General features: G+C 40.9%; 1 protein-coding gene across 1 annotated transcript in view; it reads left to right on the top strand.

Annotated features, from left to right (window-relative positions):
- Nucleotides 1-17,762, top strand: part of LOC115096270 (ATP-binding cassette sub-family A member 1-like) — a 618,744-nt gene that overhangs the window by 111,999 nt on the left and 488,983 nt on the right. Inside the window, exons 6-7 of the mRNA XM_029610773.1 lie at nt 808-1,029; nt 11,014-11,218. Coding sequence (XP_029466633.1) covers nt 808-1,029; nt 11,014-11,218 — 427 coding nt within the window. The remainder of the gene's footprint in view (nt 1-807; nt 1,030-11,013; nt 11,219-17,762) is intronic.

The raw sequence follows: 17,762 nt of genomic DNA, 5'->3' as shown, positions 1-17,762 counted from the left end.
TACCCACTGACTATCCAGTTAACAACTTAGCTGAATAAGTGACTAATGTGGCTAAGTGGTGACCGTTGATCATAGCCAGATATGTAGCAGCTGCCACTTAGCCAGAGAAGACCTACTTATCTGGCTAAATAGTGTTTGAATATTCACTTCAATGTATGTAAACCAAGTTACAGATAAACTTATATGGAATGATGTCTGCTTTGTAAAAATATATTCCATTAGATATATGTAGTAGTCATTAATTGTCAAAAATATATATAATGAACAATATCTCTTTCAAATAATATGAATGCAAATATGTGTGTGCTGATCAACATGCAATTAAAATATAAAATGATGAACTTTGCTAAATTTGAAAATTGTGCACTGCAAATTACATCTCAAATCACCTAAACCTGTGGTGCTTCTGATTAATTTTGTGCCTCTGGCCTTTTGTTTTGATCCCATTTTCTATTGCCAATGCTAGATACAGAACCATGGAGCCAAACAGATAATGGTGGTGGTGATGGCAAAAATTGCCATTATTATAACCATAATTTTAAAAAGGCATTCAGCCATAATAAAATATGTTTCAGAAGCTTTTCCACCTTTTTGGAAACCTTTTGTTCTTTTTTTCTTTTTCTTGTCTTTGTGCATAACCTCTCCTACTCAAACGCTCAAGTCATACTTACTCAGATCTACTACGTGCGCACTATGAAATAAGTGAATATGAAAGGAAACGTGCATCATTAATTTTCTTCTTTTACTGTCTTTGAAAAATATGAAACAACACTAAATAACTTTTATCTGATTTCTTTCATGCAACAGCTGGGAGGTGTGCTACAGTACAGTGACGGCTCCGTGATCTTTATCTTTATGGTTGTATTCTGCTTTTCCACCATCATGGAGTGCTTCTTTATCAGCGTTTTCTTCTCTAAAGCAAATCTTGCTGCTGCCTGTGGAGGAATTATCTATTTTGTGCTGTACTTGCCTCATGTGTTACTCTTTGCTTGGCAGGATTACTTGAAATTCCCAGTCAAACTCCTCATGGTAAGTAGATTAATGTTCTTTCTCATGGGAGACTTATTCTATTTTTAATCAGAGTCATAAGAATTATACGTAAGAAGTGATTAGATCTGCCACTATCTGTTACGAATACATAAAGGCATGGGCAAACCTGACCAACTCGGCCTCACCCCAACAGCTAGGCAAAAAAAAACAACCCAATGCAGTACCAAGTCAATAAGCACCAAGGAACATTTAATTGTGTTGAATAAAGGCCATAACTTTATTAAAAAGGCAATTTTGAGTAGCCTGCATAGTTGCAAAGTACTTGAGCATTTTTACAGTATGTTCTTTGTAGCTAATTAAAAAACAAACAAACTATGCACAGGGTTATAGAGTGCAGACAAGCCTAGTCTCATGCATTTGGCAGCAGTAGCAGGGTCGGCAAATAGTCTGAGCCCCTGCTTTCTGGTGGCCAAAGAAAATAAAAAGGCTTTAATGGAACCTATCCTGTTGTGGCCCAAAGAGAGGCCCAGAGGGGTCACAATGGACTATATCCCACCATGGCTCATAAAGAAATCCAGTGGGGTCATAATGGGACCATCCTATCATTGTCCAAAGAGAAGAGGAGCACCTGAATGTGTGTGTGTGTGTGTGTGTGTGTCTGTGAATGAGAGCCTGTGTGCATGTATGTATTTGTAAGGGAAAAAGAATATATGTATGAGCCCAAACTGTGCATGAGCATAGGTGTATGTATCATAGAGAGTGAGAGCCTGTGTGTGTATGTGTGTGACAGAGAGAGAAAGAGAGCTTGTGTAAGAGCATGCATGGTTATATATGTGAGAGCATGAGCAGATATTTGTGTAAGAGCATGGGTGTTTGTGTGTGTATGTGTGTGAGAGAGAACATGGGTATGTGTATAAGAGAGCGTATGTGTGAGAATATGTGTGTGTGTATGTGAGAGAGAGCATGTGAGTGTTTGTATTTATGTGTTTCAATGTCTGTGAGTGTGTATAAGAGAGAACATGGATGTGTATGTGGGTGAGAGCATGTGTGTGTGTGAGAAAAAGCATGGGTGTGCGTGTATGTGAGATTGTGGTGGGTGGGTATGAGGGCATTGGTGTAGGTGTGCATGTGTGTGTGTATGTGTATGTTTGTGAAAACCTGGGTGATTATGTATGTCTGAAAGAGAGCATGGTTGGGTGTTTGTGTGCCTTTTTCCTCCACCTCCTCTCCCCTTCCAACTAATCACAACAATCTCAGGATGACTGGAAATCAATTATTCACAGGTATGAATAGAAGGGAATTGTATGTTCTTATTAGTTTTATTCATGGCCTGCTATTTGATGTCTGCTGGCTTGAAATATTTTATTGGTGTTTTGTTAATTTTTTAAAATAGTTATGAGTTTGTATTTATTGGATATTATTCCAATCATCATTAAAAAATATTTATTCTGTGAATTAGTATAGTTTTATTATCTTGATTGATTTTTATATTTGTTTATTTTATTGTTTGATGCTGTACGAGGAATGACATTGCTTTTTCCACTGTTGCACTGAATACAGAATCTGGCTTGTGGCTTCCAGTTCAGTTTTTGTCTGTAAGTTTCTGTTTATAATTTACAGTCACATTATTCTGTATTTGTTGAGGGTCTATGTGTTCTGCAATATATGCAGAACTGAGGTGAGGTAAATTGCTAGCATGTAGTTGCTGTGTAGGGATGTATAGCAGTCTGACTTGTTCTGTTTTTCTATTAGGAGGTTTATTGGTGTTTTAAGGCCTGGTGTAATATTTGCAGTGTGGCTTTTCATTGGTAGGGGGTTGCTACTGTTTGAGAACTGGCAGTTAGTGCTGTTTTGGTATGTGAGATTTACTGTATTATAACTGAAATATTTTATTCACGGCTTACTGAGTGCCTAGTGCACATCCAACACATGTTACAATATGCCTAATGCTATATGGGTTCCAATTGTCTGTTTTGCTTTTTTTTTCAGGGTTTTCTGGTTAGCACCACAGGAGTGCTTGTAGACATAATATAAATGTCATTTGAGTGATATTTTTACTTCAGAAGCCTCACTTTGAATGTTTTTTTCATTTAAAATCTATTATAAATGCATCATTTTTAATTTTATGTGAAGAGGGTTGGGGGGGAAGGACTCAAGGCTGTAAGTTCCACCTAGAATGCAAATTATCCTTGCACTGGCCCTGGCCAAGAGCCTCACATACAGGCTGATTCAGTATGGTGCGCACCGTTTAGCACCCGTTCGGCTGCACATTTTCGACGCGTGTCTATTACCCCTTATACTGTAAGGGGTAATAGTGATTTGAAAATGCATGTCCAAACTCGTGAAAACTAATAGCGCTCATCACATGCAAATGCATGTTGATGAGCCTATTAGTTAGTCACCCGGGATAGTAAAAGTAAAATGTGTGGCCAAGCCACACATTTTACACTCAGAAATTAATGCCTCCCCAAAGGCATAGCGATATTAAGTTGGAGGTCCCAAAAATTAAAAAAAAGTTTAAAAACTTAAAAAAACAAATCTGCCCGCTGGTTGGCGGGTTTGAAAACGGATGCTCAATTTTGCCGGTGTCTGTTTTCCGAACCCATGGCTGTCAGCGGGTTCGAAAACTGATGTTGGTAAAATTAAGCATCGATCATTCGACCCACTGACAGCCGCTGCTTCCACTAATCAGGAGGCACTAGGGACACACTACTGTCCCTAGTGCCTCCTTATTAGTTCCTGGCCTCATTTAAATAGAAAATTGTGTGCCCAGGAGAGGTGCCTGGGTGCGCGTCGGGAGAGCGGGTGCTCAACACGGAGCACTGGCTCTCCCACAAGTTATATTGAATTGGCCTGATACAGAAAGTGTACATGGAGAGAAACAGTAGGCCATAGCAGCACCTGGAACCACATACTGGCAGAGACAAGAAACCAACACAGCAGGAGACAGAAAACTGGGAGGAGGTCAGTGATATATTCACCAAACCGAATCACTCAGGTCTTTCCCCCCATTTAATCTTCTTAGACTTGAGTACCTACCAATTGTGATAGTACAAATTCAAAATGGCATGAATAAGAATAACAAAACAGACAGATGTATCAATACATGTAAATGAGAATCTTTAACACTTCCTGTACTTGCATCCAGCTTCATCCCCTGCTGCCATTACAATTCCCCCACCACAAACTCCCCAATTCTAAGGGAGGGAAGGTGGGAAGTTTCACAGTTCAGGACACAAGAGGCAAAAGAGCCAAGGCATCCAAAAAAATTAGCCTCAGCACTGGAGTTCCCCAAGGCTCAGCACTATCAGCCACTCTATTTAACATATACCTTCTTCCTATATGCCAACTACTAAAAGATAGTGGAATCACCCACATCCTCTACGCAGATGAAATTCAACTTCTAATTCCCATCCAAAACTCACTTGAAGAAACATAGAAAGAAACATCTGCTCTACTTGTCTCAATTAAATATCTTCTAACACTCCTGAAACTCATAACCAGTTAGCTATATAACATGTTGTGTTACTTGTTCAAACTTATCACGGTTTACATTATTTACTTTCACTTTGTTATTTGTTCTCTGTAAAGCCTGTTGCAGTTTTAGTTATCTGTGAACCGAGATGATGTTCCCAACGTATCCCGGTATATAAAAACACTTAAATAAATAAAATAAAATAAATAATCAACATCAACAAAACTGAAATAATTCTCATGGATAGAAAACCCAATCCAACACCACCACTCCAAATCATACTTGGAAATCAAATGAATCCAATATCCCTTGTCACCCACACCAGAAACCTAGGAATAATTATTGACAAATATCTATCCTACAAGAACCATATATTAAACAAAAAAGGATATCACTAACTGCTAACCCTAAGACGTCTGAAACCATTCCTAAACTCTTGACTTCAGAACTGTACTACAGCTACTCATATTCTCAACCATCGACTACTGCAACTCCCTACTGATCGGACTACCATACTCCAACATCAAACCTCTCCAGATTCTACAAAACTCAGCAGCCAGAATTCTGACTGGAACAAAGAGGAATGATCACATAACACCAATACTGATTTCACTACACTGGCTTCCAATAAAATCCCGAATTAAACACAAATCCATGACCATCATACACAAATTACTACACAACGAACATCAATGACAAACTGGTTTAAACATAATCCCCCAGAACACAAATCCATGACCATCATCCTCCCGGTCTCTTGGAATCAGACCCTTCCCCTATCATAGAACTAGCAGCAAAACACTTAAATGCAGGAAAACCAACTATCCTGATGGGAGACTTCAACCTCCACGTGGATGTCCATCCTCATTCTTCCAACTGCAAAACCCTTCTCTCCTCCCTCACTCATATGGGTTTCAGACAAATTGTGACAGAACCTACCCACAAAGCTGGACATACCTTAGACCTGATCTTTATAAACGAAGGTCTGTCATCCTACTCCACTCCTACATGCCTTGAGGTTCCTTGGACTGACCACAGAATCATCTCTTCAATGCTAAAGATCCTTGAGCCTCTTCCCCTAACAACCCAAACAACAATTAAAATCTCATTCAGGAAACAGTGCTCAGGAGATCACCTAAGCAAACACCTAACCAAAGAACTAATGAATCTGGACCTCACTGACGCTAACTCAGCGACTTCATCATGGCTCAACATCACCAACAAGGTTGCAGATCGCGTATGTCCCTTGACGACAAAGTCTATCAACCCGGACAAAGATAACAGGAAACCTTGGTTCACCACAGAACTAAAGTCTCGTAAACACGAGCTCAGAAGCAAGGAAAACCAATGGCGTAAAAGCCCATCTACAACAACCCTCAACTACAAATCATGCCTCAACACCTACAGAAACGAAATCCACAAAACAAAAAGAGAATTTTACTCCAAAAAGATACACCGCTTCTCATTCGACTCAAGAGCACTCTTCTCTTATGTATCAGCCCTCACTAATCCTCCTGGACCAAACATCCCAGATGACCAAGCCCTAAAAAAAGCCAGTGAACTTGCCGATTTTTTCGACAACAAAATAACAGCCCTCGTAGCCCCCCTCAAAGGGCCAACGCCACACGCTAGCCTCACAAGTAACCACAGCCAGCAATCAGATACAACAACCGCTTCTCAACCCAACACTCACACAGCAGTGCTCGAATCTCTCGAACCCACTTCCACCTTAGAAATAGCAAATATCCTTAAGAAGATAAAACCATCTTCTCACCCCTTAGACCATATACCATCAAACCTGCTGAGTTCAATACATGACATCATTGCCAAGCCAGTGGCCGACATCATTAACTGCTCCCTCGCCCAAAGCCTTGACGACAATAATATCCTATCCAACAACCAATATGGATTCCGAAAGAAAAAGAGCACCGAATCCCTATTAGCCACACTAACAGACACCATTATCTTCAATCTCGAAAAAGGCCAACCTTGTCTGCTCGTGCTTCTAGACCTTTCCTCAGCTTTCGACACCGTGAACCACCCTAGCCTACTACAACAACTAACAGTCATCGGCATCACTGGAACAGCTCTCAACTGGTTTAAGTCCTTCCTAGAGAACAGAACATACAAAGTTAAGATAAACAACAAGGAATCTCACCCCATCCAAGTCAAGATGGGGGTACCACAAGGATCATCACTCTCACCCACCCTTTTCAACATTTACCTGCTCCCTCTCTGTCATCTACTTACTAACCTCAAGCTCACCCATTTCTTATACGCGGATGACATTCAAATTCTCATCCCTATCACGGAGACCATACACAAAACCATGTCCTACTGGAAAAAATGCCTCTCATCCATCAACGATCTGCTAACCAGCCTCAACCTGGTGCTAAACAACAAAAAAACGGAAATCATCATCATAGCACCAGATCTACCTGCCCCGCCAACATCCAACAACTCTCCAGACACCTCAGGATATTCCACCGCACCTCAAGTCAGAGATATGGGTGTACTACTAGACAACAAACTCAGCCTCAATAAATTCATAAATAACACCACAAAAGAATGCTTCTTTAAATTACAAGTGCTAAAGAAACTTAAGCCCCTTCTACTCTATAGGGATTTCCGCACAGTACTCCAAGCCATCATTCTAACTAAATTAGACTACTATAATGCACTCCTACAGGGCCTTCCAGCATACACTACCAAGCCACTCCAGATGGTTCTGAATGCCACTGCAAGGATCCTTACCAATGCCAAAAAAAGGGACCATATCACCCCAATCCTACAGCATCTCCACTGGCTCCCTATCAAATATAGGATCCAGTTCAAGACCTGCATGATGGTTCACAAGGAACTACATAACATCTCCCCCCTCAACCTAACTTTCCAGCTGCAACTACACTCTTCTAACAAACCAACCAGAAGGGCATACCAAAACAGAATGATCACCCAACCTGCAAAATCTACCCTGAGGAAACGCGCTCTATCCACAGCAGGCCCGTCACTCTGGAACTCACTACCACCGGACCTCCGCCTTGAACCGTGCCACACTACGTTCAAGGTGAAACTCAAGACTTGGCTCTTCCTTCAAGCTTTCCCAGAGAGCTAAAGCAGGAAGAACAAACTTCCAGCCTTGTCATACTACAATAATGTAATGCTCACATTGAGTCAGTTCCAAGTTGTTTTCTAAGTTGATCTTAGTTGTTTCTTAATATATTATACTGTATTATAGTTCATCTGTTCATTATATTATATTTGATATGTTCCATGTAAACCGCCTACCCGGCGTTAGTTATCTTTGTTAAATGTGAACCGGAGTGATATGTATTGTATACAGGAACTTCCGGTATATAAAAACCAAAAAATAAATAAATAAATAAATCATACACAAATTACTACACAACAAACATCAATGACAAACTGGTTAAAACATAATCCCCCAGAATGCCCCAAAAAACTTGCGTTCAAACAACACAGGTCGTTTAACAGTTCCCCCCCATCAGAGATGCTCACCTGACAGCAACCAGAGAAAGAGCATTTTCCATCGCCTGCCCCAAAATATGGAACTCCCTCCCAAAAGATTTGAGAACCCAACCTAACCTTGAAACATTCCAGCTCAGCATTCAGTCCTTTGGGAATTACTGTATCTAAAATGTATATCCATTTTTGTTCCCTTTTAATTAAGATTGTTGCAAAGTCACCACCTCTTGCCGGGATCGAGACCACATCCAAAACAAAAAATTGTAGTTCCTCCACTGAGTGCTATGACTCTAACCAATGAGCCACCAATGGAGCGTTTTCTCTGCCTCTCTTAATATTTGATTTATGCTCTATGATGCATGTTTTAATCTTACGGGATGTTTTCCCTACATATAATTTATTGCATGGACAGAATATCACATATACTACTCCTTGAGATTCGCAATCCGAATTTCCATACAGTGTGTAAGCTTTAGTGGTGACTGGATGTATAAACTCAGACAGTACTGAGGTGTGTTTACAAACTGAACAATGTCCACACGGCTTATGGAGACCTCTCTTGTGTGTGATTGCTTGCTGTGTGAAGTCAGAGTGTACAATCCTGTCTCTCACATTCGTACCTCGACGAAATGTAAATCGGAGGGCACTTTGTAATTGAGTTTCGAGGGCTAGCGCTGTCCAGTGTGTTTGAATAATTTTAGACACATCATTACTTATAGTGGAGAAGGGTAAAATGCAATTGACCTTGAAGTTGTGTCTCGAGTTTGGGGTAGAAAAAGTAAATCCCTATTGACATATAAAGCACGTTTGTAAGCCTTTTTTAAAACTTTCCCAGAGTACCCTCTCTGTTGAAACCTCAACATCATTTGCTTCGCTTGTGTGACAAAGTCAGCCCTTGTAGAGCACAGTCGTCTGAGTCTTAGAAACTGGCCAGTGGGTATGTTGTTCTTTAGGTGGTGAGGGTGGAAGCTATCATATGCTAACAATGTATTACGGTCCGTCTCTTTACGAAAAATAGTGGTGTGAAATTTATGAGGGTGGAAGCTATCATATGCTAACAATGTATTACGGTCCGTCTCTTTACGAAAAATAGTGGTGTGAAATTTATGATCATGGTGTGAAATAAGTACATCCAAAAATGGTACTTGGAATCAATCAATCAAAAAATTAAACTGTACATTAGGATTCAACTGGTTGAGCCAATCCATGAACATAAAAAACTGTATGTCAGTTCCTTGCCAAATCAATAGAATGTCATCAATATATCTATACCAATGTACTATAAATGACTGCCAAGTTGATGTATAGATATGACGCTCCTCAAAATCTGCTACGTACAAACATGCTAGACTGGGGGTCATAGCGGCCCCCATTGCTGTACCTTTAATTTGTTGGTAATAGCAGTTTTCAAACATGAAATAGTTCCATGTAAGTGCTATCCGTGCTAAATTGACCAAAAAATTGGTGGGTACTTGGGTATGTGTTGTCTTGGTATTGAGAACTTTCTCAATCACTAGTAATGCCTCCTCCTGAGGAATATTTGTATATAGTGATGATATATCTAGTGTGGCCAACAAACATTCTTCAGTTTCCAACTCAATATTTGATAGTAAGGTAATCAAGTGAGAGGAATCTCTCACATATGATTTAATCAGTGGCACTGAGGGTTTCAAAAACATGTCAACAAATTTAGATAGTGGCTCGAGGACGGAACCAATTCCAGCCACTATGGGACATCCTGGGGGGTCCTGTCTCAATGAAGTCAATGCATTCTTCTCTTCCCTAGTTAAATTATAATATGTGTATCTCCTAGAGTGTTGTAAGGCAGTGATGTCGGATCGTACTAGCCTTTCAAACATTACTAAGGGTGGGTCACAGGGTCCAGGAAGGATCCATTTCGATTTGGGATAGACCAGGGACATGTCCTGGACTGAAGGTGAATCTAAAAATAAGCTTTGATTTTCAGAGACCTAAAAAATCTGTGACCCAGCCAATTAAGTGATGGACTGTTCTATAACCGGTTACTTGAAGATCCCACTAAAGATTTACAAAATAGTATTAAGTATTCTAAAGTATCGCAGGCCTGTGATACTTTAGGAAATGAGGGGCGGGGGGCCAAAATGGGGAGCGGGCCTGTGCTAGCTGGCAGCGATCGCACCATCACGGTGCGATCGCTGCCGGTTTCGCACCCAATAGCACCACCATAGAAGGTGAAGCTATTGGGAGCTGGTTCTTTGGATCATTACAATGCTTGATGATAAAGCATGGGGATTGGAATAAGTATTGAACTTATGACTAAAGAAGACAGAAAAGTCCTAACCAATGGTGTTACCAGAGTTCAACATGTTTGGGATAGATAAGGAAGGAAATGTTAGGAACAGGGTTAGGAGGTTTTGTAAAAGGTATGGAGTGGGGCAGCTGATGCTGATTTATGTATGGGAATTTATTGGCCAAATTTTCAAACACCCCCCCCCCCCCCCGCGCGTAAAATCCCGGGGTTTATGCATGCATTTTAGAAAGGGCCCAGCCATGCACGCAACCCCCATTATGCACACAAGAGCCGGGCCTAGGCAAAGGGGCAGTCTGGGGGGCGGGGAGGGGTGGTCCAGTGGGTGGGGCAGGAAGGGGCTGGAGGCAGTTGGTACAGCTCAGGAGCTGGCATAAGTTCAGAAAAAAAGAAAAAAAAGGTATAAACTCAAGGAGGTCGAGGAGGAGAGGGGAAGAGGGTGGGAGGGTAGGTAGGGGGTGGGTAGGAATTGGAGCGAACTGGGAGGGAACTGGGGGAGACCCAATTTTGTTGCCATGCATAAATTGGCAAAATCTACCCCCCCCCCCCCCCCGCGCCCGCCAGCCTGGATTTTATAACATGCACATGCATGTTATAAAATTGTGCGTCCATGTGCGCGTGCCAAGTAGCGAGCGCACATGGACACGTGTGTGTATGTTTAAAAATCTACCCTTCTATTCTCATCTACCCAAAGTGGTAGAGAACCAAAGAGAAAGACAACTGAGTGAAATGATACTTATCTGCTCTCATTACTGTGTATGTTTCTGCTTTCCAGTCTCTTCTCTCAACTGTAGCTTTTGGATATGGCTGTGAAATTTTTTCTCGATATGAGCAACAAGGAATTGGAATCCAATGGGGAAACATTAATGTTAGCCCTGTAGATGGAGACCGCTACAACTTTGCAGTTTCAATGATCATGATGCTGTTTGATGGATTTCTTTATTTTTTGTTGACATGGTATATTGAAAATGTTTTTCCAGGTATAGTATTACTCACTGTTATGTATTTGTAATGTCAATTCTTTAATGATATGCTTGGCTGTTAGGAGATGTTATTTGCATAACATTAAATGTTCTTATGTGAAGTGTATTTATTAAATATGCATAATTTGTATGTAGTAGTCTATTCACACACTATAGGTAGTCCAGGTATAGAAACAAGGTTATAATTTACTTGAAGAACCCTTATGACATCCTAAACCATAAGTTTAAGTGAAGTAAGAATAAAAATGGAACTCAGAGGGTCACTGACATTCATTTGTTCGCTCAGGAATCGTATAGTATAATTAAGCAAAACATGCCTGAGTGTATGGATATTTGCTAATTAACTGCAGCTTTCTTGCTCAGACATTGAGAATGATGAATAAAGTTCACATAGTGCGAGAAGGGATTGTGAAGAACAAAGTGACAAAAACTGAAATATTATATGCTACTGTGATACTTAGAGTCAGTCAAGATTGCTTAAATTAATCGGATCCCTTTTCAACAAAGAAAACTGTGATTCTTTTTGTATGGATATAATTTGAATCTATAGGAAATATACATGGTGAATCAATGCCATGATTTGGGTTGAGTTTTGTGTGATCCAGGATATTTTCCATCCACAAGAGTGACAGGGATTCCCAAAGCCTTGCACATTCAGGAGCAGAACTATTCACAGTAGATGTGTGCAGAGGCAACATTGTTATATTGGTTTGTTTATTCATTTTGTTAGTTTCAAATGAAAAAGATTTGTTTTAGAAATTCTATTCAATTCTAATGAAACTTGTAGGTAGACATTAGAAAGGGAAAGAGAACGCTAAGAAACAAAGACTGTTAGTACCGAGTGGAATGACTAGCCTAAGGCATCATAAATGGGCAACATGGTGCAAGCCATGACATAAATTCTCCAAGGTACAATCAGAGGAGCGAATCAGCATCAAGAGTGTTAATAATACCCCAAGGCTTCAAAACAGGGAGTGGATAACTGTTGCTTGAACCCCCAAGGCAGCATGAGAGGGGCAAAGTGGCATTAAGAGTGTCATGAACATCCTAGGGCACCATGAAGTAGGAACAATGCAGCAAAGCTAGCTGAACAAAAACCTATGGATTAGATGTCAAGAAATGTCCGTTTAGAATCTTTATTATGGAGACTCGTTCATCCAATGTAAAGCCCAACTCAGGCCGAGTTTCGCCCCCATAATGGGGCTGCCTCAGGGGCTACAAATCACAAATCTCAAATATAACTTAACAATATAGGACATACGTAAATCAATTATAAAATCCTATGCACATATAAATGGTAACATATAAAATGGAACATATAAAATGGAAAACTGAGACATGACAACCAGAACCAAATAATATAGGTGTGTACAAAAATTGTATGATTTTATCTGTGTGAAATATCTCTTGAATATGTGTAATAGTTATCTCATGCCATAGAGATTGTCAGAAAGTCTGTAAAATGTGCAAGAAAGATAATAACTACACAACATTCAACTTAAAGACAAGAGCGCCAAAACAATGCATCTAATAAAAATTATGCATCTAATAAAAATTAAAACAGGAGTGTGACTTCAACAATTGCTGAAGCCAAACAATATTATTTTTAAAAATGATTGAAAAATTAAAATGTGCACTCTAAAGAATAATTGTGGAAAGACTGTGCAAACTCACCTAAAAACAACAGCGATTAAAAATTAATTTGTGAACTCTAAAGAATAAATGTGGAAAAACTGCACAAACTCACCTAAAAACCCCCCCAAACAAACAGAGATTTAAATGAGAATAAAATATACAATAGAGCGGCTGTAACTTATGTTAAGATCTTCCAAACGTCAAAGATCACGTCAAAGTCTTTTAAATATGTGTATCAGTCTGCCACAATCATACCCTATAAAATTTTATCGCGAATGTAACTTCTCTTCATTCAATGTCCCGTGAATGTTTTAGCAAAATTCCCTTAGCGGGACAATAAAAGAATTGCACTTAGCTCGTGTTAGCGCGACGCCAATCTCCTTCAAAATGGACTCCCAGTCTCTCTAGCCTGCGCGGAACCAGACGTAATGACGTCATAATGCACGATTACCATGGAAACTGTGTCAACTAACTATTCCTATAAAAAAAAATTTGCTAAAATATTTTGCTAAAACATTCACGGGACATTGGACACTGTTTACATTTGTCATTCATGAATAATACAATTCCAAGGCTTAAGTGCTATTATAAATCACCAACAGGCTTCACGGCCGGGTAAGAGCCGCAGATGAAGAACAGACTGGATGGTCTGACCGGGTGAGGTTAGACACATCGTCAGGCTTGCAGATGTGGCTCCTGCCTTTAGACAACATTTTTTTGCTTTATACACTTATTATCTGTCTGCACGCCTTAATTGGTTTACAATCATTAGAATAGGTGCCTTTTGTGTTTTTGATTTGTTTCCATTTTATATGTTACCATTTATATGTGCATATGATTTTATAATTGATTTACGTATGTCCTGTATTGTTAAGTTATATTTGATATTTGTGTATTATAGCTCCTGAGGCAGCCCCATTGTGGGGGCAAAACTCGGCCTGAGTCGGGCTTTACATTGGATGAACGAGTCTCCATAATAAAGATTCTAAATGGACATTTCTTGGCATCTAATCCATTTTGTTGCCCTCTTGTTTTATCTGAACAAAATCCTAGGCACTGATTGAGAGACAAAGATGCACAAGGAGTGTCATAAAGACTGAAAGCCACCATGAGAGGTGCAAAGCAGCCACCCGCAGTGCAAGATTACCCCAACATGAAGAAAAGTCCCTTTTTATTTATTTTTATTTATTTATTTAACGTTTCTTTTATACCGATGACCGTTCGCACATCGCATCGGTTTACAGTGAACACAAAACCATTGGGCGGGGCCCTTACATAAAACAGATAATATACTGAACTAGGAAACATATGATTGAAATTAGGGGGGAGCCCTTACATCAAAACTATTTACATCAAAACTATATACAGAATTAGTGCAATAGAGATAGAAAATGACCCCCTAAGTTGGTAGGGCCCAGAAAACAAAAAAAACAAAAAATTTGTTGGGCAGGCTGGATGGATCACTTGGGTCTTTTTCTTCTGGAATTTACTATGCCACCAAGATACACCAGTACATGTTTAACCCCAAGGCCCTGTTCTCTTACGTTGCAGCCCTCACTAAACCTATCACCCCCACTATCGCTGATGACGAAGCCAGCGCTAAATGTGAAGAACTAGCTCAGTTCTTCCATAACAAAATAGCCAACATCTTCCTCAAGTTCCCCCAAACAACCACTCTCATGCCCAACACCTCCATACCCAATCACCACCCTCCCTCTCCTAAAAACTCGCTCCACACCATCAATCTCACCTCTTCCAAAGAAATTGAGTCCATCCTTAAAAGAATCAAGCCTGCTTCCCACCCCTCTGATACCATTCCCACCAAATCTCTCTTCTCCATTCCTAACACTATCGCAACACCATTAGCAGATATCATCAACTGCTCCCTAACTTCCGGCTCTGTTCCTGATTCCCTAAAACATGCAATAGTCAAACCCCTCATCAAGAAGCCATCCCTTGACCCCAAAGACCCATCAAACTACCGCCCCATCTCAAATCTTCCTCTCATTGCCAAAAGCATGGAGAAAGTAGTAAACTCACAACTAATGGATTATCTAGAAGACAATAGCATCCTTCACTCCTCCCAATTCGGATTCCGGAAAAACCTGAGCACTGAAACCCTCCTACTATTACTCACCAACTCCCTCCTCATTGACCAAGGACATAGCCATCTCATTGCCTTGCTTGATATATCTGCAGCCTTCGACACTATAAGCCACAATCTCCTCATCTCCCACCTAGCTGATATAGGCATCTCCGGCATAGCCCTCCTCTGGTTCAAATCATACCTGACTAACAGACGCTTCTCTGTTAAACTTGGCAGCTCTGAATCTTCACACGTTATCCTCGCCCAAGGTGTCCCCCAAGGCTCCTCCCTCTCCTCTACCCTCTTCAACATCTACCTCCTCCCACTCTATCATCATCTTTCAGATCTCGGCCTCAAATTCTACATCTACGCAGATGATGTTCAAATCATCATCCCCCTATGGGAATCCTTAGCTGCCACTATAAGCTACTGGAAGGAATGTCTCACATCCATTAACTCACTGCTCAAATCCCTACATCTCGCCATCAACTCATCTAAAACCAAGCTCCTCTTTATCCACATCAAGCAGACCCTCAAGCTCCTTCCCCCCAATGACCCTATGGCCCTCTCCCTCACCTCCAACCCCCAGTTCGAAACCTCGGCGTCCTTATTGACCCATGACTGAACCTAAAAAAACACATCAGCTCCGTACTTAAAGGGGGCTTCTACAAACTCAACATAATAAAAAAGCTCAAGCCACTGCTCCACACACGAGATCTCAAAACGGTCATCCAAGCCACCTTATCATCCAAGCTGGACTACTGTAACTCTCTGTACCTTGGGCTCCCCCACTCTACCATCAAACCCCTACAGATTCTTCAAAATGCAACGGCAAGGATAATCAGCAATGCCGGTAAAACAGACCACATAACCCCCATCCTTAAGGACCTGCATTGGCTCCCCATCCCCTCTAGCATCCTTTTCAAAACACTCACCATCATACACAAAGCTATCTACAGAAACAACTCCTCCTGGCTCAGTGAACCGATCCGTCTCATACAATCTGCCTGCCCCACCAGAGTAAACCACAAATGTACACTGCAAGTCCCACCCCTCAAGAGGGACCATGCTCTCTCAATTGCCAGTCCAACCCATTGGAATGCCCTGCCCTCTAACCTCTGTCTGGAGTTATGCCCAACTAAATTCAGAAAAATGCTAAAAACCTGGCTCTTCCACCAGGCCTTTCTGGATTAACTCTGAGATAAGCTACACACTCCCTGTATATTTTTGTAAATAGTCGCTTCCACCTCCCTTCCCCCCCCCCCCCCCCCCCACCTTTCTCGTTCTTCTATGCTTCAGGCTCTCTGTTAGAGCCTCTCTAATTTTTGCATTCAGGTTGTCCAAACCCCCCCCCCCCCCTTCCTTCCTTGTTCATTGTAATTTCTACCTACTGTTATAATGTAAACCGATATGATGTGTATTTTAATGTCGGTATAAAAAAAACGGTTAAATAAATAAAATATGATAGTATATTATCATACTGTTCTGTGCTATTCCTGCTCTACTGCTAAACATCTGCCACAATTCTACTTGTTTTTTTATTCCTATCACTTCAAGTGTAGCATGTTTTATTATGGTAATAATGACATTAACCATGGTAATAATTTATCAAATATAAGGTGTAGTACACTACTGTATAACAGTCAAATAATTATTACTGACTCTTGTTATATACATTTCCAAAACCTAATTTTAAATTATTTTTATTTGATCTCATATTGTATAATCTATGGCATTAATGGCCCTCTGAAGGAAAAATATGTTCCTGAATATTCTGGTTTACTTGAAATGCAAACAGTTTTGCAGATTTCAGTAAACTCCTGCACATGTCTCCAGAGTTAAAATATATATTTTAATTATAACCTAATGTTTTCATTTTTCATCCAAAGCATTATGTTTCGAAATTATCTGCTAAGTTGCTTCCCTGGATGCAAGGGCTGAGTTAGAATCTAAAAATAAAAGGCATCTTAATTCTAATTTTTGCTGGTTTAGCCTTTCTGTTTCAAAGTCAATAAAGCAGATTGTGTATCTGTGTGTTATGAATGAATGCCACCAGGCAGACATTTCAAGTCTCCTGCATTGGGTAAGGGTCTCCCTCTTTGGGAGTCCATCTCCTGCTGGCTTATGCAAAGGCAGGAAACTCCTGTCCAATGCAAGAGACTTAAGTTGGAAGGCAAGCAGTAACAAATCTAGGGGTACAGTATTATGCCACACCTCAGCCCTGAAAGAGAGGTGTTAGGGCTTTGTCATGCAGCAGTCCACTGTTTGGTTTCTTCCCTATTGGCACCATGATGAGCAACTTCAGATCTCCAGATCAGCAACAAAGGATGATGGACCATGAGATTTGGCCAGGGAAGAAACTGAACGGTAGACTGCTGCATGATGAGGGTCCTGGTACTCTTCTTCCCACAGTCTGCAGGGGGGGTATGAGTAGGGGGAAATGCCAGGGATGGCAAGCCAGGAGAGAGCAGATGCTGGGGCAAGCTGCAGAGGGAATAGATGCTAGGGAAATGGGGGAGCAAGCAACAGGAGAGAGCCAATTCTAGGGAAGGGGAGTGGCAAATGCTGAGCAAATCGGGCAGGCAAGCAACAGGCAAGAGAAATTGCTGGGGAAGGAGGGCACGGGTAGGGGAAGTGAATGGTGGGGGAGGTGAGAGCAAGACTCAGTGGATAATTGCTGGGGAAGGGAAGGGGAAGATGTAGGAGCCATATGGTGGAGAAGAAAAGTGGTGAAAGGCAAATCAAATGGTAGGGGAGACAGGATTGAAAGGGGGAGAGACAGGGGGCAGATGCCAGGGAAAAGAGGGGCAAGAGACAGGG

This window comes from Rhinatrema bivittatum, chromosome 1 (genome assembly GCF_901001135.1).
Source record: "Rhinatrema bivittatum chromosome 1, aRhiBiv1.1, whole genome shotgun sequence".
Classification (NCBI taxonomy): domain Eukaryota; kingdom Metazoa; phylum Chordata; class Amphibia; order Gymnophiona; family Rhinatrematidae; genus Rhinatrema; species Rhinatrema bivittatum.
Note: the sequence above shows the minus strand (reverse complement) of the source record. Positions and strands in the feature narration are given on the sequence as shown.